Source organism: Ambystoma mexicanum, chromosome 5q (genome assembly GCF_040938575.1).
Source record: "Ambystoma mexicanum isolate Mex_15411 chromosome 5q, UKY_AmexF1_1, whole genome shotgun sequence".
NCBI classification, from domain to species: Eukaryota; Metazoa; Chordata; class Amphibia; order Caudata; family Ambystomatidae; genus Ambystoma; species Ambystoma mexicanum.
The window spans coordinates 518,811,379-518,837,234 of record NC_090933.1 but is presented as its reverse complement, the minus strand read 5'-3'; the positions used below and the strand labels follow the sequence as shown (position 1 = coordinate 518,837,234).

At 45.3% G+C, this 25,856-nt stretch overlaps 1 protein-coding gene across 1 annotated transcript in view; it reads left to right on the top strand.

Moving 5' to 3' along the window:
• Positions 1–25,856, top strand: part of LOC138497494 (ethanolaminephosphotransferase 1-like) — a 664,324-nt gene that overhangs the window by 438,749 nt on the left and 199,719 nt on the right. Inside the window, exon 8 of the mRNA XM_069621021.1 lies at positions 10,500–10,680. Within this exon, the coding sequence (XP_069477122.1) occupies positions 10,500–10,680 (181 nt within the window). The remainder of the gene's footprint in view (positions 1–10,499; positions 10,681–25,856) is intronic.

Below are 25,856 nucleotides of genomic sequence, written 5' to 3'. Positions count from 1 at the left end.
ATATGTGCATTCTCTTCATCACTTATTTCTTTGGTCATATGATTTCTTCGTCTTCGATTACATGTTTTTCTTATCACTCCTGTTACATCTTTCTCCTTTAAGTATTTGCATATCGTTTCAGTGCGTCTTCGTGTCTTTCCTTTGTGACGCCACTCTGCCCATGTCCGATTTCACTTATAGTTCTTCAATGTCCAATGGTGTGTGCAGACATCCTTCCACCCTTTCAGTGAGGGAGTACATTTGATACGGTTTGCCTGAGTGCATATAGTCTGTCATACTCTAAATATGGTATTGGGATCATTCCCGGTGTCCCACATAGGGCTCTTCTCCTGCTGTTCCAATATGATGGAGGAGAGAGGGCGGGAGCTAGGGATGACGTATCCACCTGCTCCTCTACAGGGTACGTTCCACCTCAGAGTTCTGAGTGACATCATAGACAACACAAGCCTCACTCTCTTTCTCTCTCAGCTGTCACTCTGAACCCTTGGTTGGATATATCTCTGTAGTTGATAGCTTCTCATCTATAAATCTATATATTCGCCCTAATGGCTTTGCCGGTGCTTGTTTTCAATGCTGCAGAAGGATGGGCCGCACTGCATTGCTTGTTTGGGAAAGTGCAGTTCAGGTAGCCAGCTTCGTGTGGTGCGCTCTGCTTCCATACAGCTAAGTTACACTACAGTTTTATGTGACTTGAACAATAACAAACTCCTGTTTGCCACTTATTAGGCGGTTTCTCTGCCAGCTTCCCCGGGCCTTGGCAGTGCTTGCAGCCTCCTGTGCAACGGTAGGTTTGATCAAAAGCAGTGGTGGCCTGCCTCGCGCCTTGTTTATAAGTCTTTGCATGGTCGCCTTGTGTGATTTTTCCAGCCCACGCCCGTCCAGGAACCTGTCAGGTATTTTCCTTGGACGGAGACCTGCCCTGGTGTAATCCAGCGCTTGTGTGTGTGTGTGTTTTTTACAACGATTTATTTAAAAACTTCTTGGCTGCGCTCGCGACAAGTGGGGGCTCCATAGACGAATCACAGCTGTGAATATTATCATATGCAACCGCAGAAGACCTTTCTGGAAGCAGCACAGAAGTCTGAAAATAAAACAGCAGTTTGGCATTATGGGAAATATAGCACGCATCAGGGCGTCAGTCTTCCCTGAAACAAGCAGCAGCCAATAGGAGCGCGGAACAGGGTCTCTCTTCCGACTGCACGATTCTCATACAGTGGCTCTCTAATTTCTATTTTTTAAAAAAAAACCTGTTTTGCCTGGATCCTTTTCTACAGTGAAACCGCAAACGGTTAAATGCAGAAGGCGATTTATCTCCAAATGTGTAGTCATCTCAAAAATAAAAAAAGAGAAACATGGAAAATGTAGTCGAACAACTCAAATAGAGACGAGTTACTCATATTTATTTTTGAGGTTGTGTTAAGTACGAACCAGACTCTAACTGGTGTTGAAGTACTATACATAAGTAACTGCAATAGGCTGCTGTACACAGACTGAGCCAAGTACACGGTGTAGAGGACAAGCCAATTACTGAGTGACTTAGACATAGCCATGGAAACGGTGGTAAACAACGGTAGCAACAGAGAGTTGCCCAAGTGTGGTGGCTGACAGTTCAAAGAGCTCTCAAGCTGGCGAGTGGTCACCATCCAAGGCAGTTACCAGGTTATCAGAGTGTCCGCCATTACATGCTCTCTTCCGCTCCCTGGTCAACAATCTGATTGGCAGAAGCAAAGCATGCTGTTACTCCACAAGTACTCACACTGTTTAGCTAGCTCCCTCTGCATAATCGGGTTTGAGGAGGGTAGATTTGAAATTCTGCAGTATTTGGTTAGGTCTTTAGGGTTGTGTTGTATCTAGCCCTCGGTGCGCGTGATGGCATGCCTATTTTCTATTTTAGAATGACTGCACATCTGTTAGACCATGAGGGAGACCGCGTTTGGGGTCTTCTATTGTAGGACGTATAATACATTTGTATTACCTGCTTACCGTTTGCTCCTCCTTCATTCATACACGATTGGCGACGAAGCGGCAGACCCGAAACAGCAGGTGCCTGGTGGTATGGCCCGGAGTTGGCGTTCGGTCGATGATTTCACCAAACTGCCATGCGGCATGAGGGGATCTTTGGCACCAGTCAACGTGGTCCACTTGAGCTGGTGGGCTGGATGAGATGGCCCAGGGTGGTCGGCAGTGTCACACATTGGTGGCAGAAGTGGGCTAATGGCGAGCACGTTGGACAGAGGAGCTGGTGAGCATTCTATGTATATATTTGTATGTATGTATGTATATATTTTTATAAAGCGCCGGTAGCCCGAGGGCATCAGGGCGCTTGAACATTACAACATAGAAGAGAAGAAAGCAGGCATAAAGAGACGCGAAACAGTTGGCATGGAAGACCTGACAGCCACTAGCGTTAGAGATCTTATCTGAAGAGGAGTTCTACCAGGCACACAGAGTATCCAGTGTCACGGTGGGGACTGAATCCGTGGAAGGAGGCACAGCGCAGTGGGGTGGCTCCTGAGAGCTGGTGGACAGGGAAAGCCAAGTAAGTGCACGGCTGGAGGAGGGGCGGCCCGACCAGTGGGAAAGCAGTTGGTCTGGTGGCGCAGGGCATAGAATCTTCATGGCAGCACGAGCCGTGGCCGCAACTGTAGGAGGGAGCGGCTCTGCTGGGTCCGGCGTGGGCGCACTTTTCCCTGTCTGTGGGGACCAGCAGTGGGCTTGTGCTGATGCTCACTCACTGATTCAGGTTCCCTAAACCCCACTTTTGGGAATCCCAGGACTGCGGTTACCCAAGCAGCTGCGCACTGTGTCGCCTGATTAGGAACCAGAGTTTGGTGAAGAAAAAAATCAATATTTTGAGCATGCACACCATCTTGGACCCAGCGCCATATTTGGGTCAGGCAGCATTGGGGCAGCTGTAAGGAAGTAAGGGGGTTGCCATATATCAGTCAGGCACCCCTGTCTTCCACACCGTAATAGAAAATCAAGTGCAACTTGCTTATATTCCAAGGATACGTTTTCTTCAGAGAAGAAAACCTCACCTAATTCTTTATATATCAATGACCTAGTATTAACTTTCCTTCAACATTCGGAATTCTGGAATCCGCTTTGCATATCTGTCAGGACATAACCTGCTTGCTTTGGAGAGTGGCAGTGGGAGGTACTCCTGCCAGAAGATTGCCGGGAAGTAGTAAGGACATTTAATTTGGAAGGTGCAGAGACCATGCAGAATCTAGATCCACTGCCCAAGTTTTGGGCTACCCAAGGAAACCACCAATTCACTGGGAAGACTGGAGAGATTTATTAATATTTTACTTCGTTGCTTCTGGGGGCAAAAACTATGTTGCGAGATTCAATCTCTTCACTACCCCTTCTAAGTGATGTTCATTCTCATTGTATTTTATCACAGGGGAGCATGTATAGTTTCTCGGTGAACATCTTTTCATCACTTTGATGTCTCTGTTTCTATTCTTTTGCGCCTTTCACAGTGAAGTCACCCACTTTCATCTTTTATCAGTATTTTGATCCGCGAGAATCGGCTTCCTGGGCAATCCTTCTCCAGTGTGACTCTGCGCTCTCTCTCGTGTTTCCTGGCACATCATACATGAGGCAAACATTACTCAACCCTGTAGTACTACAGCGCAGTAGTAATTTTTAAAAAATTGGGCTATTTATCTGAAACTATTATTGGACAATTGTTCCTAGGGTAGAGTACAACTGTTTAAAATATTTTTTTCAAGTGTTGGTGTGTCTTACAATTCTAAGCCTTATATATGTTTTCAATTGATGAGGTCTTGAGTTAAAGCTGTGAGTCATATACCTATTGTTGGATGTGGATGTTGTGTCGAGCCAGGAGGTTTACGAGCAGTTCCATGCAAAAGTTGCAGATCAAGGGGCAGAGTTGGATCCTTGCAGGACTCCACAGGTGATGGGCAGAGATGGTGACCTGGAGGAATCCATTTGTACGAATTAGGGGTAGTTAGCGAGGTAGGAATTGACCCAGTTGATGACGGTTTCCCCGATCCCAATGCATCAATGTAGAATGACACAATATCAAAACAGAAGGCTGGAATAATGGTAACTCAAGTAGCCCTGCAGATTGAGAAACAGTCCTGAAAAAATGTACCCTCACAGTAACGACCTCATCCAAAATTAAAAAAAACTCATAAAACGATATCATCCTTAATTAAAATCTTATTACACAGTACACATTCATTGATACACGTATTAACAATTTTGTGGCAAACACATGCAAAACAGCACCAAAACCAACATTTGTCTCGGCCAAGGTTCTTGGAACTTGAGTGTAGATTAGTAAAAGTACACATTTCAACACTTCTGAATTGCTCTACATGTACATGTTCCTGTCCTAAGCCCTACTCAGCTGGACATTCCTCAGGAGCACAAATTATCTACAAACATGTCATGGTTGTGGAGGGTCTAATATTTGTTAAGTCTTGAGGGAAAGGCCCCTTGAGTTAGGGAGATTTTGAGGATTGCTAGGTAAGGGAGGAGTTCCTCTGTCAAAGGGTTTTGTGTACAGAGGCAGGGAGGATGTTATCTGTGAACAATGTGGCCTTGAGGGATGCAAGGGTGGGATCAGGTCTTCCCTGGTCAGTGTTTTAAAAGTTTTCCAGTTGGCGGTATTCCAAGATGGGATGTATTGTGTGCTGTCTGTTGTGGCGTGGGTGTCTATGTGCTAGTGGATCATGCTGAGCTTGTTGGTGAAGATAGGATTGATGGTTGTGGATTTAAAACAAAAATGTGTTATTGTTATTTCTGTGAAAAATAACCTTTAACAATTAAATTATGTTTACAATATCACAACTTCATAAACACAACATTTGCATCATTTTCATCACAAAATTACGAATAAATTCGTATTAAAAGTAAAAATAATCTAAAAAATAAAAAATGAAATGTTCTTTATACAAAAAAAGCAAAAGCATACATTATGAATCAAAATGTAAACATATACATATGATTGTCAAATTTACAAACTCTTCAACTTTTACACTTTCATTGTCGAATTCTTCAAGTTTCAATGATCTCAAGAATCCCACTACTGCAATCATATCTGAGGTTACCCTACCACCTAGACATCTCTCCCACAATAACTCCAAATCAATGTAAGACAGAGAATGAAAGAATTGTTTAAATTATCTCAGTCTATTCAGCTGATGCAGAGGACATTCCAACACCAAATGATTTAACGTTTCCATCACATTCGGTACTGCACGAAATCTGCATGAAATTTCATCAATTACTATCATTTTATATCTAAACAGAATTTCTTTTGTCGGATTCAGATTCCATCTGACTCTGAGAAACTCACTCAGTACCAAGTGTAGATAGATAGAAATTGAGCCAGGACTCCTGGCTTTTTATGCTCTTCTTCAAAATGAGATAATGATGAGTAACTGTGCATTTCCTTGACTGTCTGTATCCAGTCCCAGACTCCTTTTTGTACTGTCTGGTCAATACATAAGATCCTCTCTATTTGACCCAATGTCACTAAACAGCCTATCAAACATGATACTAAAGGTTTTCATGGAGCAAGCCATTCCCTTAGACTGTTGACTATGCATCATTTGATTCAAATCTCTATAGAGAGTATTAGGGGCCGCATTTGTGAATTTTCCAACTAAATGTAAGCAATTCCAAATCCCTCTACTTTTTAGAGACCGAATGCCCAATTCGTATTGAATCACCGAGCCTGGCAGAGATTTTTACAATTTTAGAACTCTTCTCCAAATCAATGTCTCAAACCCTGGCAACAAATTAAAAATCGAAAGATCGAATAACTCAATGCCATAGATTAATTTCGTGATACACTCTTGCCTCCATAAAATATCAAGGCCAGGAGGATGGAAAATGTACACATTTTCCGTTTACCATATTGATTCGGTTTGCCAATCCCATAGCTTTAGCTAACAAATATTCCTTGACATCAGCTATATTAGAACTAGTAAAGATGTAAAGCCCCAAATAGATGAAATGGTTCACAGACTCCAATTTATCGTTTCTGTTCCACCATACATATCCATTCACATTTCTTTTGTTAGTACAATGAATTACCTTATTTCTTAGTACAATGAATTACCTTAGTTTTCCCCGTATAATAATAATTGTTTTCCAGTGCATATCTAACAAAATCATTGATTCGTTTTTCCAATCCTATTGGTGTCATTTCAAACATCAAAAAATCATTTGCTTAGGAAAGCACTGTTAACCTTTGCTTGTCAAATTTAGGAGAGGCAATTGCCGATTTGGCTAACGACTCTCCCACGTCAGGCACATGAAGGTTGAAAAGGCAGGGGGCAAGAATGCGCCCCTGCCTAACTCCTGTATATGTTGGAATTTTTTGTCTCAGGGTTTCTTGATGGTTCTTTCTCACTTTGATATTTGACTGAGAGTGCGTGGCAATAATTAGTCGCAACAGCCCCTGAGGGATGCCCCATCTGGCTAATTTGCGCCACAAGTGATTTCTTTCGACCTTGTCGAATGCTACATTAAATCCATAGTTACCACATAGATAGAGTTGAAATTTCTACTCCAGGCAAGCTTTTGAGCGGATTTGAGCATAAAACCATTCAGATCAGTACTGTGATTTTTTCTAAATCCAGTCTGACACTTTGTAACATTCCCGCCTTGCATGACCATGCCACAAGATGTTGTAACAGCTAGGCGGCAAAGATCTTGCTGACGGCGTCAAGAGACAAAAACAGCCTATAATTATTGGTGTCATTCCGGTTTCATTTTTTAAATACTGGCCAGGAGGTGGCCTTGCATGATATGAGTGAGATTTGTAAATATGTATTACACCATCAGTCAATCTAGTGAAGCTGCACACAAGACTAATGCATGAGAGGTCAGTTCTAGCCGTGTTTGCTGCAAAACAGAAATATGCATAGAAGAATTCCAAATACCTTTTTCCATGAGTGGGTTTCCACCGAGAGCCAATGGGGAGCACACATGCTTCTGTGTATAACCAATGATGAGAGGCTAAACCTTTCATTTGAAGGTGCTATGTCCCCTCTTTAAAGAGAGCAATTGGGAGGTTCATTTGCACTGCTAAGGTGAGCTGTTAAATTGCTCTAGGATGGCCAATTCAACATGTTGAATGGGAAGTGAATGAAGGGCTGCAGGGGAGTTGGAAAGCATGCAGAGAAACAAAGTTACCTGTTTAGCACCTTCATAACTCTTAGGCTGTCTCAAAACACTGAAGGTGAAGAGGAGCCTCAATAATGAAACAGAAATGAGTCAATGTCAAAGATGTTGTGTATGAGACTTCTATATTCTGCCTAACTGCTATTGTTATGGATTAGACGCTCTGCAGGTTGCCTGGGAAGTCAGAACACCGTACTCTGAACATGACATAATAATACTGTGCATTACATTGCAGACAAAATAACTATTGCCGTGGCAGAAATGACTAGTGTTGTAATATTTTATCTGAGAGCTATGTGTTGGGTGTGGAGTGCTGTGTTTGACTATGCCAACGAATTAGTGATTGCTGGAATAAGTATAAAGGAGCTACCAGAGTCACACCCTGCCTTTTCTGACAGTTCCCATGATAGGAAAAGCTAATTTAAGTGCCTCTAGGACCTAGTCTGGAAGAAAGGTTTGGCAGGACAGACGTGCATGGGTACATAGACGCATGCGTAAGTAAGTAATGACAAGAAAGGTTCCCTCCGTTCAGCCTGTAGTCCAAAATGGCCTATTTGGCTGCTTCTGTCTGTGCTTCGACAAAAAAGCTGCACCCCAAATTGCAAAACGTATATGAATGCACGGCCCCCGCGTGAACAAATAAAGACATGGGAATTCAACATCTGAAATTTAACATGAAACTCAAAATGCCCTAGTCAACAGCTTTTCAGCTCTTTCAGAGAAAGTGGCTGGACATGACAATGCAAAATGTGTATGAGTAGATGATATTCAAATAGTGTGCTATTGTGTAGTCGGGGCCTGTGAATCTGGCTCTACGAAGCACTTTATCCAAATTCTGCGGATACATTATTGACAATGCTTATTTTGGTTGCTGTGTTGTTCTTTGGCCCTCGTTCCCCTTTGTGTTAGATTAACACAATCAAAACTCTGAGGTAGTGCCTCACGCACCAAAATACACATGAACACATTGCCACACCAGTTGGAGCCTTCGCTCATTTTGATAACAATTGATCACAAAAAAGTGCTCAGTCCTAAATCACTGGATGTTTTGTTATGTTATTTTACTGGAGTTTATACCATGCACCAATTTGCTATTTGCATGGTCTCCAAGCAGATCTGAAATAGAAGAGGGAGCTTGCAAGATAGATTTACTGTTGTGTTGATGCATGCAGTTCTGTAGTACCCTGGTACTGTGTGGGGGGTTTGAGCCTTTGTGGTCTAAGTCGAGGGCATAGAGGACATTGTGTGCAGCTGGGAGCCTTGTCTGTCCATGGTGCTAAAATGCATTGGTAGGGGTGGTGGTATGCAAGACGTTGTGGATGTGTCCATTTCTGCTGTTTGCAATCTGTGGAGGTGGTATTAGAAAGTTGCTGTGTGTGAGTGGCATTGGTGCTTTGTGTGTATGTGTGTGTGTATGTGCATGTGGCTTATCAAAGAGTGGATAAAGATGATGATAGGGGGAGTGGACGGAGATTAGAGGTGATTAGTATGCAGCCCTTTGTGGAATAACTTGGCTGTATACATCACACTTGGATACAATGGTTCACAAACTCAGAGTCAGCTTATGGAGAAACCAGTAAGCATCCTGCAGAAATGGTGGAAGGTAGAGGCACGCACAAATTTGAGAGACCAGAGGTTTTTGACTTGGACCTTTATGCAACAGACCTCTTCAGAACACTGCCCACAATATCGTATTAAATGTGCAAGAAGGTCCCTTGTTTTCCACTACTCATCCATGTATCTACTGACCCTAGATACATGTCTTTATCCAATTATATTTAGACATACTACAAGGAATGTTGTATCAAAATATTTTCAATTTTATTTTCATATAAAAATATACAATATCTTCTTTTCCTTTATACAAGAGACATATTTCATTATATGCGAAAAGAATCGCTTTTTTCCTTTTATTTTCAATTATTTTACCAATTATTAAATAAAACAACACTTAGCCTGCCAGTGTTCTATAGAAATCATCTACCACAGGCAATCATTAAGGCTACCTCTTTTCCCTTTTTTACTGATTTTTACACATAAATCCAGACAGAAATCAATATTTATTTGTAAAATAAATGGAACAAAATGGGAATACATGTCTCTTGGTTGGGCCTTTAAGATTGTGAGTGATGCACTGCAGGCTATGGATGTGCACAGTAACATAACAGCGAGGTTTCAAATGGAATTTATTTCATTTTTAAGTTGTTTAAATGGCTGCTGATATGTAGACATTCACTTGTACAAGAACCCACCTCCATGAGCTTCCCATTACAGACATCCAAGTGCTGATGTGTTTTCTAATGTAAATAAACGTGGACATATACTAGTTTCAATTACGTTTTTTACATAGCAAAAAATAAATGTGGATAAACATAGATAAAATGACCAAATAATAAATATTGAAAATTGCAGAGAGAAATGGTGCAAAAGTCAATACCATCATACCAGGAGCCTTACCAATAATCCTGTTGTTGGTCTTGGGTGGACCGTTCCCCTGGTCATACAGGCGATGGGTAGATATATCAAAATGGGTGCCAATCTAGCACATGCGATTTGGTAACAATTGACAAATTGTTGTGTTACCCGGACCTGTCCTGTTCATGGCCTCCAGCTTGCAAGTTCACCAGGCACACTAGTGGATCTGAGAGAAGCGAGATCTTCGGCAGTGAGGGGGCGTCCATGTCTGGAGGGAGGGCCTGTGTGCTAAAACGCAAATGATGCCCCGATTGGGAGAGTGGCATGAATTTGACCAGGACATTTCAGTAGGTAAATTCGGAGGTGTCTCCGGTTTTCCCATGTCCAGTCCACATGGCTGGTGTGCTTAAGGTGTGCTTGGCCATTGCGGGTGAAGCTGTTGTTGGCCATTCGTGGGTTCCAGTCAGTTGTCTGAGATGTTCGGTCTGGGTCATTGGTGTTCATTTCTGGCCTGGTGTAGCGCGTGTCTTGCTAGCTTAGAGGGCTGAAAGCCAGGTTTAGAGACCTCTTTTATTGCGCCTAACCAATGTTGAACTTTTCAATGTGATATCCCTTTTCAGTTCGAAGACATCAGCAGGTGCGCTACCATCATAACATTTGTACACTTATAAGGTTTGGAATAACATCTGGATCTTAAAATCCCAACAATAAAAAGGAAAGTAATTTAAAGGTTTAAAAATTATGCATATCCTCGTGTGCATCCATACTGTCCCATCATCATCTGTCCCGTGAGCCTGCCAGCACTCTACCAACACTATGTTTATAAATGTGCATGTAAATGCCACTTGTCCGTGTCAAAGCTTCACAAAGCAAGGGACTCACTTGCAACCCGCAGTGTCCTGTGTTTTCCCTCACAGGGCCTATCTGAAGAAGACCCTGAAGAAGGATTCATTGCATGAAGGACTCCTGCCACTGCTCTCCCCTTGCCTGCTGTTTGTGCTTCTTACTTCCTGGGTCCATTTATCACCTTGTGATATTTTAGCCAAGCAGCCCCGGCAGTTTTTATGGATGGTTGGAGTTGTTTTCTCAAATGTCACCGTGAGTACCTAACCAATGTTGCTATTGATAATTGGAAGTTAATATTTGCTGGATGATATGTAAAACATTCTGTGTTACCCTTTTCTTGTGAACTCAAAACCTGCTGGTTTAGTACTGTTGGAAAAAAGGTATATTGTTTTCTAGTTTGGGGAATAACCTGTATTAGATCAGTTCTGATAGAGACAGTTCTGTCTCCACCTTTAGCATGATTGTACGGACATATTCATGCATCAGTGTAACACCTACTTAAAAACATGCCCACCAAATGTAGGCATACTACCTGGCCAAGCTGTGTCCCATTGGATGAGCACTGACATCTTGCTACTGCATGGTTAGTCATTGTGTGGCCTTCAAATGTTTTGGACATCAACTCCCATCAGCCCCACCCACCTGGTCAATGGTGAAGGATCAGCAGAGTTGTAGTCCAAAACATTCAGTGGGCAACATAATGAGTAGTGGTGTGCCACTGCATAGTAGTCAGGGGCACTAGTGCATGATGGTTAAGCAAGTAAGGTCATTGCGTTACATGCTTGTAAGCGTTAGTGGAGCAGTTGGTGTGGGGAAGGAAGCCACAGTCTCTGAACCATGAACATCAGGAAAAAATCCACAATTGCTGTGACTGAAATAGTTGTGTTAAAAAAATGATTTACACAAGAACATTTTGCTTTATTGGGCACAAAATTGATCACATATGTAGCCCTGATCCTATTTGAGCCCTGGTTCACTGGCGTGGGCCATGGTCACTTGGTCAGGGTGATACCACTCACCAACCCCCTCCCCAAGGTCTAACTGCAGCAAGAGGGGCATTAGACAACGTGTAATTGAGAAACAGTTGTTAAGTCCTTCCTATGCAATAGGAAATGAGCTACCCCCAGAATCCTTATGTTTAACTGTTGTACACTCTTCAAATGGGACACTGTCAAGGATGACATCATGTTTATGCTGCCTACCGCCACTCCTCAACGTCTCTCTTCATCCTCCCTATGACTCAGTGGATGTGAAGTCTGAGAAACCAGAAGGTGTCTCACCCACTAGTCCCCGGGGATCTGTCATCCAGGTGGTCAGGACACGGCCATCGCTTTTGGATCCAGTTCCTGGGGGTGGACCAGTGCAGGAGGATCACCTGGGTGAGGGGTCTTCGGGAGTGGAAGTGGGACACCAGATCGTTAGCCATGGTATCCACTTCCTTGTAACACCTTTACCCCATTCAACTAGGTAGGATATTTAGGAACTCTACCCCGCTCTTACAACACAAACACTTTCTCACAGACAGCCCGCTATGAGAGAAAACAGACTAACAGCCAAGCAGTAAACCTGATATGTCCCAATACAATGGTCAGGCGAGGTCAGTCAATTACTGATCATCACACACACCTGACTTCCATTACACTTCCCCACACGGATAAAAGGCGGAGCATGAGAGCACACTCTGAGCGTGGCAAAGCACACATGGAAACAGAAGTTTCGAGATGGCAGCTGAGTACGAGAGGAAAAACCGCAAAACCGAAGGGCATCGCAAGGAGGGAAATTTATTTGAACTTTTTGACAAAGAACTGTTACTTTCCAGAGACCTCGAAGATAGAAAGCGTAAGACTAGGAAACCAGGCTGAAGAATCCTGCATTGTGTGTCAGTGAAACCCAGGGCCCACCGGCATCAGTAATCAAGGTGGGGAGAATCATCATCCTCTGTGGTACCGTCCCTGGCTACAAGAACAAAGCAGCAGATCAACACAGTCAGTGAATTGAGGAAACCGATACCAGACCGGTTTGTGTTGAAGCCAAAGTTGCAAGCAGCAACATTGTCTGGCGAGCTCTGGAACGAACATTGGTAAAACGCATGTGATAAGAAGCACAAGTGGAGTTGAACTACTGATGAGTGATTGAACTTTAAAGCAAGCTACAATACCTTTGACAGTGTGGTCCGGCATTGCGTGGGTGCTCAATCGAAGGTCTCTGTAAGGTATCCAGCTTAGAAGTGACAAAAGTAGATAAACTTGGTCCAAGCCTGGCGGAGGGAGATCAAAGGAAAGAGAACAAATAAATGTGAAATCAAAGTGGACCTGCGACCGGTTAAGCATAATCCTGCACACTTGAAAGTCTTCGATTTTGATGAAGTAGAGAAAGTTTGGAGAATTACATGAATTTTGTCCGAGCCCGCCATAGAGAGATCAATCGAAGGTTGTGTGTTAAAGTGGGTGCGAGCCCAGTGGAGGAGGACACGGGGTGAACAGCAAATCACTCGAGAAGTTGTATAAGTGAAAATCCTAAGAAAGAAGGAACTCTAATGCTTTGACGTGTAGCATTAGGCCCTCTAAATAAGAGAATTTGAATGACAAAGAAACTTTGGCACAGAAGGCCCTTATATTGCGATTTGAACTGCATCCGCATGCTAGAGAAGCCAGGGATTGTGCTAAGATCGAGTGTGCTGCATTGCCCCGTGCTGAAAATGTTGGGAAGGGAAGCCAACCGCTTCAATATCCTGACATATCATTTCTTGAACACTTTTCTTTTGCATAACATTGTTTCCCACAAGGGTGAGTTAAGTTCAGTAATGTTTGTTTTATTTTGTCTTATTTGTAGTGATTGATATGTTAAACTTTAATGTTGGCATTCCCAACGTTTGTACATTTTAACTGTTTACGGGTAGTAACTTTAACTTTAGTTAAACAATTTCCCTTTTTATTTGTTTATTTTATAAGAGGGCATTGTACGACTTGTATGTAAGTTATGTTGACAGAATTGTGTTGGGTTCGGAAGAACATCTTGTGTGTTTTTCAGTCATTTTTTCCTTTCGCTGTATATTTTTCATTTTGTTTTGTCCCTCCAACCACACAGCACATGTACGACGGCCGTAATACATGTTGTGTGTAACCGATCATCTGGTGCGCTTTGTGGAATATTTTTAATTAACTGAAATATTTTTAAACGTTATATTGTCCCTCCGACCCCAGTATGCTGTGTGTTCACTGCGGCCACTTGACAAGTTTTCATTTTAAACGTGCAGTTTTCACTGCAGTCGCTGTGCAGATTTTGAAAAATATATATGTGTTGTGTGTTTGGGGTGGGAGATTGGGGGTGGTGGGTGGCACGGTGAAGTGGTGGGTGTGGCTCAAATGGGATTTGTGGCGGGAAACCCCATTTGAAGAAAATAAAATTGGGAAAAACGACTGCAGTGAAAACTTCACATTTAAAATGCAAATGTGTAAAGTGTTGTACATGAATAAAGGGACACTACCCCTTTAAGAGCGGCAACAGAGAAGGAGCGGGAGAAAAAGGGAAAAGGAGGGGGCCGGGGAAGGAAACGGCAGTTAGTGTCAGGGAGTGAATAAAGATGGTTCACTGCAGCATTGGCTCCGTGTCATTCTTGAGGTTTGGGTATGCATGAATGAACGGAGCACAACACTGGCGACGAAGCCGATGCGAACCCGTGGGTGCCGGCAGCAGTGAGTGGAGGGCCCGTGTGCCCAGCAGCTTGAAGGGCCCGTGAGCCCAGCAGTGATTGGAGGGCCCGTGTGCCCAGCAGCGTCCGGGGAGGGCCCGTGTGCCCAGCAGCTTGAAGGGCCCGTGAGCCCAGCAGTGTGAGGAGGGCCTGTGAGCCCAGCAGTGAGTGGAGGGCCCGTGTGCCCAGCAGCTTGAAGGGCCCGTGAGCCCAGCAGTGATTGGAGGGCCCGTGCCCAGCAGCGTCCAGGGAGGGCCCGTGTGCCCAGCAGCTTGAAGGGCCCGTGAGCCCAGCAGTGTGAGGAGGGCCTGCGAGCCCAGCAGCGTTCAGGGAGGGCCCGTGTGCCCAGCAGTTAAGGAGGGCTCGTGAGCCCAGCAGACCAGGTAGGCCCGTGTGCCCTACAGCGTATCAGGACCGGAGAGCCCAGCAGTGTGGAGCCCAGCAGCGGTGGCCTGCCAGCAGCAGACCAGCCGACCAGAAGATCGGGGAGGACCGTGCGCCCAAGACTGGAGAGCCCGGTGGCGAGGAACCCGACAGCGGAGGACGGCCAGCTAACCAGCCGACCGGAAGATCGAGAGGCCCGTGCGCCCCAACTGCAGAGCCCAGCAGCGAAGAGCCCAGCAGCGGAGGCCCACCGGCAGCTGGCCCAGCCGACCAGGTGATCGAGGGGCCCGTGCGCCCGAGACCGAAGTGCCCGGCGACGGAAGCCCGCCGACAACAGCCCAGCCGACCAGGACCGCAGCGCCCAGCAGAGGAGGTCCCGCGCACCTCGACAAGAAGAGGACCGCGGACGCCAACAACGAGCGGAGCCCGCGGACCAGAAGAGGCCCACAAGAGGAAGGAGACCACGAGGGAACTCAGCAGGCCCACACGTCACGGAAGAGGAGACCCGCAGGCTCGCGGCATCCACCCTCAAGTAAGGAGTCGGAAAGGGGTAGCGAAAAGGGAACCCCGAGTCTCCCGCCCACGTGACACATCAGGGAACCAGTGAAATCACCCGAAGGTGACACCTGCAAAGGGAACCCCGAGTCTCCCACCCACGTGACACATCAGGGAACCAGTGAAATCACCCGAAGGTGACACCTGCAAAAGGGAACCCCGAGTCTCCCACCCACGTGACACACCAGCAGAGACACCCAAAGGTAACACTTGCAAAGGGGAACCCCGAGTCTCCCACCTACGTGACATCGGTGGAAACACCTGGAAAACAAAATTTTGCAAAATCACCCGAAGGTGACACCTGCAAAGGGAACCCCGAGTCTCCCACCCACGTGACACAGCAGGGAACCAGTGAAATCACCCGAAGGTGACACCTGCAAAAGGGAACCCCGAGTCTCCCACCCACGTGACACACCAGCAGACACACCCAAAGGTAACATTTGCAAAGGGGAACCCCGAGTCTCCCACCTACGTGACATCGGTGGAAACACCTGGAAAACAAAATTTTGCAAGAACCCGAAGGTGACATTGTCACACAAAAAGTAGAGGGTGAACAACGTGCCCCAGTGGACGAACATACACCGCAGCAGTTCAAGAGAACCACGGTGCAAAAGCCTACCAGAGCACCCCGAGCATCCGCGACGCAGCACTCCACGCTACACACCAGGATACCGCCATGTCATCTGCAGACGCGGCAGACCCGAATGCACCACCACCACCACCAGGAGCTCCCTCCTCTCACGCAAGCCTAATGAGGAGACCTGCCCCGTTCACGCTAAACCCACACCATGACCAGGGGCAGAGATGGGAAGAATGGATGGAGGAATTTGACGACTTCGTGGGTGCCATCGGCACACAAGAACCTCCCAACATACTGAGCATATTTGCAAATGTCGCAGGGAGAGAAATCAAAAATATTATACGCACGATCCCTCCACAAGATCGCACCACATATGCAAGACTCCTGCAAGCCATTCACGAAAAACTGGTCATTTCACCCAACCGGGACTATGAAAGGTACACTTTCAACCAATGTGGCCAGCTACCTCACGAATCAATAGGGGAGTTTGTAATACGTCTTCAGAGGAAAATATCCAAATGTGACTTTGCTAACTTTAATGACGAAGAAGCCATTAGATTACGCATCATAGAAGGGTGTGCATCCTCGATGTTCCGGAAGCACCTTCTCAAGAAACCCCTATCCCTAAAAGAGGTGCTAGACCTAGCCAGGGTATACGAAAGAGTGGACATTCAAGCAGCAGCCATTGAGAACCCAAAAAAGGGAGAAACCATAGCCGCAATACATCCCTACGCCCGCCAGCCAAACACCCAACCAAGGACCAACCAGAGGTACCCGACACAACGAGCACAGGGTGACCGCCAATGCTATCGCTGCGGATTCGAATATCCACACAGAGGACCGTGCCCCGCCATTGGGCAACGATGCATGAGATGCGGAATGGAGAACCACTTCCAAGTGATGTGCAAAGAACTACTACCGGAAGGAGGATCAGCACGCCCACAATCTGCCCCTCGATCGATGGACGCACATAAAGAACAGCATCACCATGTGGACAGGAATGCACCTCTCGCGCCATCATATCAACGCCCAAACACAGTGAGAGCCTTGGAAGGACTTCAGATCGAACCAGACAGGAAAGACCACGAATTATACGATGCCTATCAGGATGACTTCACGCGGGAACTGGAACGCGAAGACACCCGCAGAGCGGAAGCACCAGACAACCGGGAACGTGACAGGGAGCCATACCCTTACCCCCCACCACACTATCCACCAAGTGGAAACGAACAGCCTCCATACCTACAGGACGGCTACGACCGAGAGTATGTATGCCTTCTCAGCGTAGAGGAGGAGGACACCGCGGCTCCCAGAGTAACAATTCAGATGGGAAGAACCCAAAACAGATTTATTGTTGATACAGGAGCGACGGTCAACGTCATGAATGAAGACATCTATCGTGAAATAGCTTCAATATACCCCATCCAAGAGTCTAGGACACACATCTTCCAATGGGGAGCAACCCAACCCATGACATCAAAAGGGAAATTTCAATGCGACCTACGACACAGAGGCATCACAGTAACCGCCACGATACATGTGATAAGAAGCCCAGCTATTGGCCGCTGCCTTCTCAGTTACAGGACAGCTAACGCACTTGCCCTGATTGACCTACACTATGACCAGTCGGAGGTCATTGAAGGACTACCACTACCATGCGAACCCGTCAGGGCAATCATAGACAGACTACTGGCAAAAAGAGAACTCAAGAACACTTTCCCCAAACTGTTCGAAGGGGTAGGGATGCTAAAAGGGCCATGCATCAAACTACATATAGACAAAAACGTCAGGCCAGTTCCACAACACCCACGGAAAGTGGGTTTCCACCTCCAAGAACAGGTATCAAAAGAAATCCAACTTCTTCTTCTCAACGACATCTCAATACCTGGAAGGGATCAAGAGCAACATGACAAAGCCCTAACACCAACCTGTGGGAACACCAAAATGAAAATGCCACCCTGCATAGAACGAGGGGGAATAAGACTGCAAGAGGACGATTATACTATTGTCCACAAACCAGGAGGAGACGCAGACCCAGCGGACTATCCATCCAGACACCCCCTACTGGACAGAGTTGACACCCGGGCACATGAGGTCACTAAAAAAATCTTGCACCTGTCGTCAAATGACAGGCCACCAGCTGAACTCATGGTGAGAGATCAACCCAGAACACGCATTCCCAGATGGAAGGACCACACACCTGAAGAAGACCTAACCGTCAGAGAACGAGACACCGAGAGGAAGAGGAAGGCCAAGCAATGGGCTGACACAAAAAGGAGAGCGAAAGAACAACGACTAGAGATCGAGCAAACAGTCCTGGTGCGACAAACACAACGCAAGAAAACGGACACTCGATACAGCCCAGAGCCACGAACAATCACAGCCATCAAGAGGCCCATGATCACAGAAACCGGAGAACTAGGAGACATTACCCACAACTCCTCATTCCTCAGGGAGTTATATCTGGAGGAACATGAAACACAAGAAACACCCGACGAGAACACCAGCGAGGAAGAAGAAACAGAACCCCCAGTGGAATTGACCGGCGAAAGCCGAGAATCACCAGGGAGACCCCTAGGACAATAAAGAAGCCAGTGAGGCTCATCGAACAGATGTAACTGGACTCTCATGTTAAGTACGGGGGAGGTGTTGTACATGAATAAAGGGACACTACCCCTTTAAGAGCGGCAACAGAGAAGGAGCGGGAGAAAAAGGGAAAAGGAGGGGGCCGGGGAAGGAAATGGCAGTTAGTGTCAGGGAGTGAATAAAGATGGTTCACTGCAGCATTGGCTCCGTGTCATTCTTGAGGTTTGGGTATGCATGAATGAACGGAGCACAACATAAAGTGGCTGAGGTGAAAACGCATTGAAACTTTCGACCCTTCTGCACATGTACAGTAACCCTACCGCTTGTTGGGTGCGGCTGACCATTTTCTTTGTTTCACCGAATATTTTTAATTTCGCTGCATGTTTTTCATTTTGCTTTGTTCCTTTGACCCTACTGTGTGTTTGGTGCGGTCGATCATCGTGTGCATTCCGTAGACTATTTTTCAAGACATAACATATTGTTTATTTAGAAGCAGGTCCATTATACATCCATTCATCACAAAACTACACAGAACATAATTCTAAATGAATCCATCACGCTGGGAGGGGAGATATATTTTATTCTAGTGCTCAACAAGCAAGCCCTCCACAAATAATTAGCTACCGCGAAGGTGACAGTATTGTACTCACCTGTGCAATAAATGTAAAGTGCCTCTTTGAATGTTCAGATGCCAAAATATCGGCCTTAACCAACGTTTCCTTTTTTGTATACTGCATAAAATGTGTCAAGTCCTCTAGAGCTTTGAAGCAAAATTGAAAGTTAGCACTTCCAGAGCTCATCTTCTAGCTTGAGACAAACAATACCAGGTTTAATATTCCTAGTCTGAACTTTACATATAATACTTTGGGAGAAAGGGTCTCAATTGGATATAAATAGCCTTCCCTCCCACCTTCATTTTATTTCAATATACTCATAGGTCAAGCTATTTAACTCATAGCTCATCAATAAAACTTTTTGCAACCATTCATCATGAGCAAAGTCAATTCCAAGTGGAGTCTGGTCTGCATTGATGCAGCCAGTCTGGACATGTTTTCTTGCTGTGGCATGACACCATTAACTGACATCAACAGCAAAATAAACATGATCAGTGGTCTTACATGGTGATACTGGCCTACAATGGTGCAGTCACTCTGGACAATATTTCATAATGTGCATGGCCTTTTTCTAATGGCAAATCCAACAAGAGTATCTTTGTATGTGGTAATACTAGCATACATTGGTACAGCCCCAATGAACAGGAATGGGCACAGCCATCATGAAAATATTTTTATATTGGCATATATTGTGGGCAGAAGCATCATGAAAAAGCATTGGAAAATGTCTCTGTGCACTGTTGGTGACTTGCATCTATTGGATATTTTCATTTGTTAGCCAAAGAAAATCAATTGCAAACTCTATGTGGTTTAACCCAATTGTTCACAGAAAGTGTGCTGCAAAATGCACCCTTGTAGCCCATTATTTTTTAAACTGCCTCAGGGGCAGAGGCCCTCTGATTCCCTCGTGGTTGGCCTCCCTTGCCACACTTGGTCGCTCTTGTATATTCGTGGGAGACAGTTATGCACTTTCAATTAAAAAAATCATCAGCTGCCACTGCAGGTGACAAGTCGAGAGGAAAGGGAAACGAGTTCCACCGCTCTCCTCGGCGTAATGCACAACTCTTCATTTTAGAATGTCCTTAGTCCTGCACAAGCACCATACAAGCAAGTAACATGAAATAACATGTACTCGTCTTCCCTCTTTCGTAAGCCATCTTTCATCCTTTCCCTTTGCCCATGATCTAATGTTCTATTGTCTTCTCCTCCACCTCCACTCTTTGAGAAAGCAAAAAGCAGCCACAAGCTGCTAACAAGACAAGGCCTCATGTTTCCTTCTTTCATCTACTCTAAATTATCTTTCCTTCATCGAATGTTGCTTAGACCATCCTTCCCCCTTCCTTGTTTCCTTCTCTATTTTGTCCTCTCCTCTTCTGTTTCTTCTCAGTGATGTGGGGAGTTGAAAGGCAACACAATTCCTACTAAAGAATGACATGAAAAGATGTATACCTGTGTCCTGTAATCTACAGGCAGATCATCACCAGTAAACACGTCACTTCCTGAGCTGTCGCTCAAGCAACGAAGAAAAAGATATTTGACATCCCACATGAAATGCTGAGTTTTCAAGTGACATTCACCATGGAAAGCAATATTAACTCGTTATAGCTTTGAATATTTCACTTGTGGAAATCAGTGTAAACTGAGATAATAGTGAATCAGTGTGTTAGTTTATTGATGTGAGAGTAGGTTGGAGGGTGTGTAAATGTATGGGTGAGTGAGGAGAGGAGCGGGTGTATGGATGGGTCTGTAGGTTGGTGGATAGGTTGGTGAGTGGATAGATGTATGGATGGATTACATTAATTAATTAATGGAAAAGTGGAAGGGAAGTTGGGGGGTGAGTGTATACATGAGTAGGGGAGTAAATAGATGGATGAGGAAGTTGATGAGTGGGTCGAAAGATAAGAAAGTGGATGGATAGTATCTAATTCATTAACCTGAATGATCATGGAGAAGTGACAGGAAACAGTAAATAGGGGCACCCTTGAATACATCTTCGATAGTAACAATAGATATTCAGTGTTTATAACGAAAAAAAAATAATGACATACATTTTAAACGACACCTACATAACGACAAAAAGTTGCATTTTAAAGTAAAAGTATATATGGGGGTGGGGTAAGAGATTAAAAGGGGTGGGGGAGGGTACAAAGGCAGTAGAAAGGGGGGATTTGGTGGAAACCCCCACATTTAAAAATAAATAAATCGTTTTTAAAGTATGTTGTTATTTATAGTGTCGTTGTAAAGACATGGAACCTAACAATATTGGAGCTCTATGCAGGTGGAGATGGTGGTGGGGGATTATTGTGGCGGAGGGCATGATAGCACTATAAAATGCTGGGGCTCTTTCCTTGAAGAAAGGGTGGTTCTTAAGGGTGATCTTGAAGTCACTCACAGTTTGAATGTGCTACATTTTGTGGAGCTAATAGTTCCACTGACGGGGAGCCAGGAGGGTGAAGAAGGGAAAGCAGGAGGCAGCACAAGGAGGAGTGGGGACAGTTAAAAGGAGGAGTGTTTGGGAACAGGTGATTAGCAGGAGTTAGATTCCGCTAGGTGGGTGATGGAGGGAGCATAGCCCATGGAAACGCAAGGTGTATGAGGAGTGATTTTTCATGGATAGCAAACCCGCGTCAAGGTGGTGTGTGATTTTGAGCAAGGATAGGTTAGTACCTTGTTGAGAGGAGCAGAGAAATAGAAGATGCTCCTATAAGAAGTCTGGAGCAATAATCCATCCTGCTGATGACCAAGGTGTCAATGAGTGCTTGGGTAGAGTGGAAGATGAGATCAGGATGGTTTTTACGAATGTTCAGGAGTTTACACCTGGCATCAATATAGCAGAGGTGATCACGTTTCAGGCCACTGTCAATGAGAACCCCCAGATTATGAGCCAAGGGTAAAGGGGTAAGGAGGAAAGGGGAAGAGGCGAGAAGGGGTGTGGCATTAGACACCGGGAGGAAGATCACTTTGGTTTTGGAGGGGCTGATCATCAGGCAACACAGCACCAGCCCAAGGAAGATAGTGAGGCAGTAGGTGATGCAAGAAGGTTAGCTCAGGGAGATGAAGGTTATGAAAAAATGTGAGATATGACAAGCCAAAGGAGCAGATGGGTGTACTGTGAGGAGAGGTGGTGAGTGTGAAGAGGAAGGTACCGAGGAAAAGCCCCACAATAGACCCTCTGTTACAGAAAACGGAAAAGAGAGTTGCTAGCATTTTAGAAGGTCACCCGCGCGGGAGTGATGCAAGCGAAGATGTGCGAGAGTCAGAATGTGGGAGCAGAGAGGTCCAGTAAAAGGAGGATAGGTGGCAGTGAGGGACTTGGAGACATGTGTGAATGCTCTCTCCGTTGAGTGTCAGCCTCGAGGTTGGTTTACTATGTCCATTGGCATTGATGTGTTTGAAGGCTACACATATTTAGGAGACACATATGTGCATGTAGTGCGAGGTGTCAGTGAGATTTTTCAAGTGTCCTCTGGAGAGAGCTTAAATCAAAATACATGTGGTGCTTGGCAGAGTTTACCACCAAGTGAGGCCTGACTCCCACCGCGGTAACATAACAGAGCAGCCAGACATCACTTTTAGGAGGGGAGCAGGATGGCCATTAGGTATAGTTCATCAGCCCACAAGCAAACAACAAAGGAATTTCCACAGAGTATTCTTAATGACAAATATACCCCTTAAAAGATGTTAAGCATGTAATAAATATATATTTAAGTACACATAATATAAAAACTGTAAAGGGGCTTGCACAGAGACCCAAAACACTTCTAAAATCAGCAGAACAACTGATGATTGATGCCACATAATATAACACTGCCCACTTTACAAGAACTGTAAGATTCCACTGATTTCTACACAGAAATGCCCAAGCAAGGGGAGGTAAGTAGTAAAAATCAAATGGATACTTATAATAATAGAAGAGGGTCTATTGAAGACCTAGATCACCTTTCACCTATAAGAACATTATTTAGTATAGTATGGTTTTAACTACTTTGCTAGGACTTTCAAAATGATTTATCGTATTAACAGGCATACAAATTCACAGATTAGTATTACAAATATAGTGAATTCTTTATGAAATCCAATACCCTATGGAGAGCAATTGAACTTTGCTGGTTACCAGTAAGTAACAACCGTTGTTACATTTGAGGGCGTTTTATGCATTCTCAAAGGTTTGTCCATAAGAAACAATAGGACAAAGTCAGTTGTTCTTTCGCAGTTATTATGAAACTGCAGGTAATCATACATATAAGTTACATCAGCCAGGGAGATGGCAACCATCCAGCGTGAGCGTCAGTGGGACCCCACCAGAAGACAGAAAGAGCCACTTTTGATGACAGGTGGCATGTTGAGGGATGGCCACAGAGTGGAACCACAGGCCCACTGCAGAAAACGATGGCTGATGGGTTTCCCAGAAGGAGGACTGCACACCTAGACCAGAGACTCTAAAGAAGAGGAATGTGACAGGGTGGCGGCCAAAGGACGTGGGGATGGCTTCCCAGACTGATGACTACTGAGAGGAAGGCCCAGGAAGCACAAGTGCAGAGGTCCCTTCAGGGATTGGGACCGGCTTGACAGGCCAGAACCACAGGATCCAGGACAAAGGGGGACCTCTTCCAGGCAATCCATGGTGAGGAGGGGGCAGAAGCAACGCAAGCAATGGGGAACACGGAGTTAACCCTTCAAGGAAGGCCACAGGCACCTTCAGCAGGACAAAGTAATAAGCACAGGTAGCAGGCTAAGCTCACAAAAAGAAGAGCAGAGGCTGTGGTGTGAGTCAGGTCAACAAATGATACAGCATAAAAATGTAATTTCAGCATGATTCGTAGTTCTGTCACATTCACAAGTGAACGAGGCAGGTGCTTGGAACAAGGCACACAGGTTGCAGTGTAGGAGCAGCCAGCTGTTCCCATTGGATCACAGGGAGGAAGAGCCAAAGTTCCCATCAGGACAAGGAGGAGAGTGTTGTCTTTGAAGGACCTGGAAGAAGCAGCATAGGCCCAAAGCAAGGATCCCCGGGACAGTGTCTTCCCTCTCAGCCGTGAGGATAAGATACAAGGTAGGATTTGAGAAATGGCTTGGGATCTCCACATGTATAAGCACCCACATTGCTGTGGCGACCGCAGACATGTGGCGACCGCAGACCTCCAATCAGCATTCCTGCTTCATTCAAAGTTTTAGTGGACACCTTATTAGAACAGGCTAGGGTAACTCCACAGTCACATTCACTCAGGGATGCAGATTGGGATGCCCGAGAGGCCTTTGTGCGGGTAGAATTAGATGCCACACCTGCAAAGAGTCCCTTCATAGGATCTGTAAATTGCCTACAAAGGCAAAACAGCCATTTTGGCCATTCTTCATGGTCCAAAAAAAAATAAAGACTGCAAAACAAAATTGCTGGCTTTAAGATTTTAAAAATATATCCGACTACTAACACTGTACAAAAGTTACAGGATGAGGTGGCCAAAAAACAAAAGATGCGGCTGCCACCAACCTTCTTCTTGACACATCTTCTGGGTTAGAAAACTCACCCAGGTGTAAAATGGGTCCTCAAGGATCACCCCTGCCAGGGTAACCATATATGCTACTGAGGGCTGCACCCCATAAGTAAGTTGCAGATGCAGGAGGACTTCACTAGAAGTCCTTTTGACAGCAAACACATGTGTATAGGCGCGCTATAAATGCCATATCATATCATATCAAAAAAGAGTCAAGAAAATTAGTAAGTCAGTAAAGTGTAAAGGAAACTGAGTTAGTACAAGGAGACTAAAGAATTACTTTCTGACCTATTTAGGGGTTTCTGGTGAGTTTCTTCAATTTGAATATGAAGGCGACCACCTCGAAATAGAGTAAAGTGAAATGTTGAAGAGTGAAACGAGCTAGGAGCAGATCAGGGTAGCACAGTCAAGGTGCAAGGCTGAAATAGAGACAGCATCATCGTGCAGATCCATGTTTCAGTAACAGCGATCACAGTAAAATGGCGTCTGCGACAGTCAAAGTGGTCAGTAAGAAAGGAGGTTTTGTAATAGAGAGATTGAACATGTCACGGTACCACAGTGAGTTCTATGGGGAGGAAGTAGAGAGAAAAAAAGATGCTCTTTGATGGAGATCAGAAGGATTGGTGAGGTTGTGGTGGGTATAGGTGCAGTGACCAAAGTGTAGCTGTTCAGAGGTTAGGTGGATCAATATATGTTGAAAAGAGGGAGTAGAGAAGACCATTGAGGGGCTGCAGGTGGGGGAGGGGAGCCCCATGTAAAGGGTAGGGGGTCCCATGTAAAGGGTAAGGAGGTCCCATGTAAAGGGTAAGGGGAGAGTAGTTAGTGGGAGGAGGATGTACAGGGCAGTGGCAGTTGGGGAATCGAAGAGGCTAAGCAAAGCACCTTCCGTTGGGAAACACAGGCAGCTACAAAGGGGTAGTGTTACTGGTAGGAGAGAGGAGTAGAGCAGCAGGGAGCAGGTGATGTGGCCTTTGGGCCTTGGTCCTAGCAAGGCCAAACAAGGGTTGCCACAGGAGTCACGCCTTTTATCAGCCGCGCTTCTCTGAGGGGTCCCATAGACCTGGGATGTGCCACGTTGGACATCCCGTCTATGAACCTAACAGTCGAACCGGGAGTAACCCACAGGACTAGCCCTTTGTTTAATTTGGCCATTGGCTGCAATTTACGGTGCCGGATTCCTTCGGAAGACTGAGTAAGAAAGGCAAGGGTATGGCGTAGGGTCTTCTTTAAGCTCATAGAAATGGGCCCAGTGTCTTCCACAAGCTCCAGGAATGAAGCAGCCGTATTCTCTGGTGTTGCAGGCACAAGGGCATGTCGCTTCACTGCAGGGAACTAAGGGTGTAGTCAGGCACCTCGGAAATGGTCTGTTTCTTTAGGTATAAGGTCTTTATAACGAAAAATGTACAAGGAATGATTTTATAACAAAAAATATATAACGAAAATGTATGTGGGGTGGGTAAAGGGTTCAATCTTTTGGGGAAACGGTTGGGGTGGGTTTTTAACTGGGGGAAACGGGGGTTGGGGGT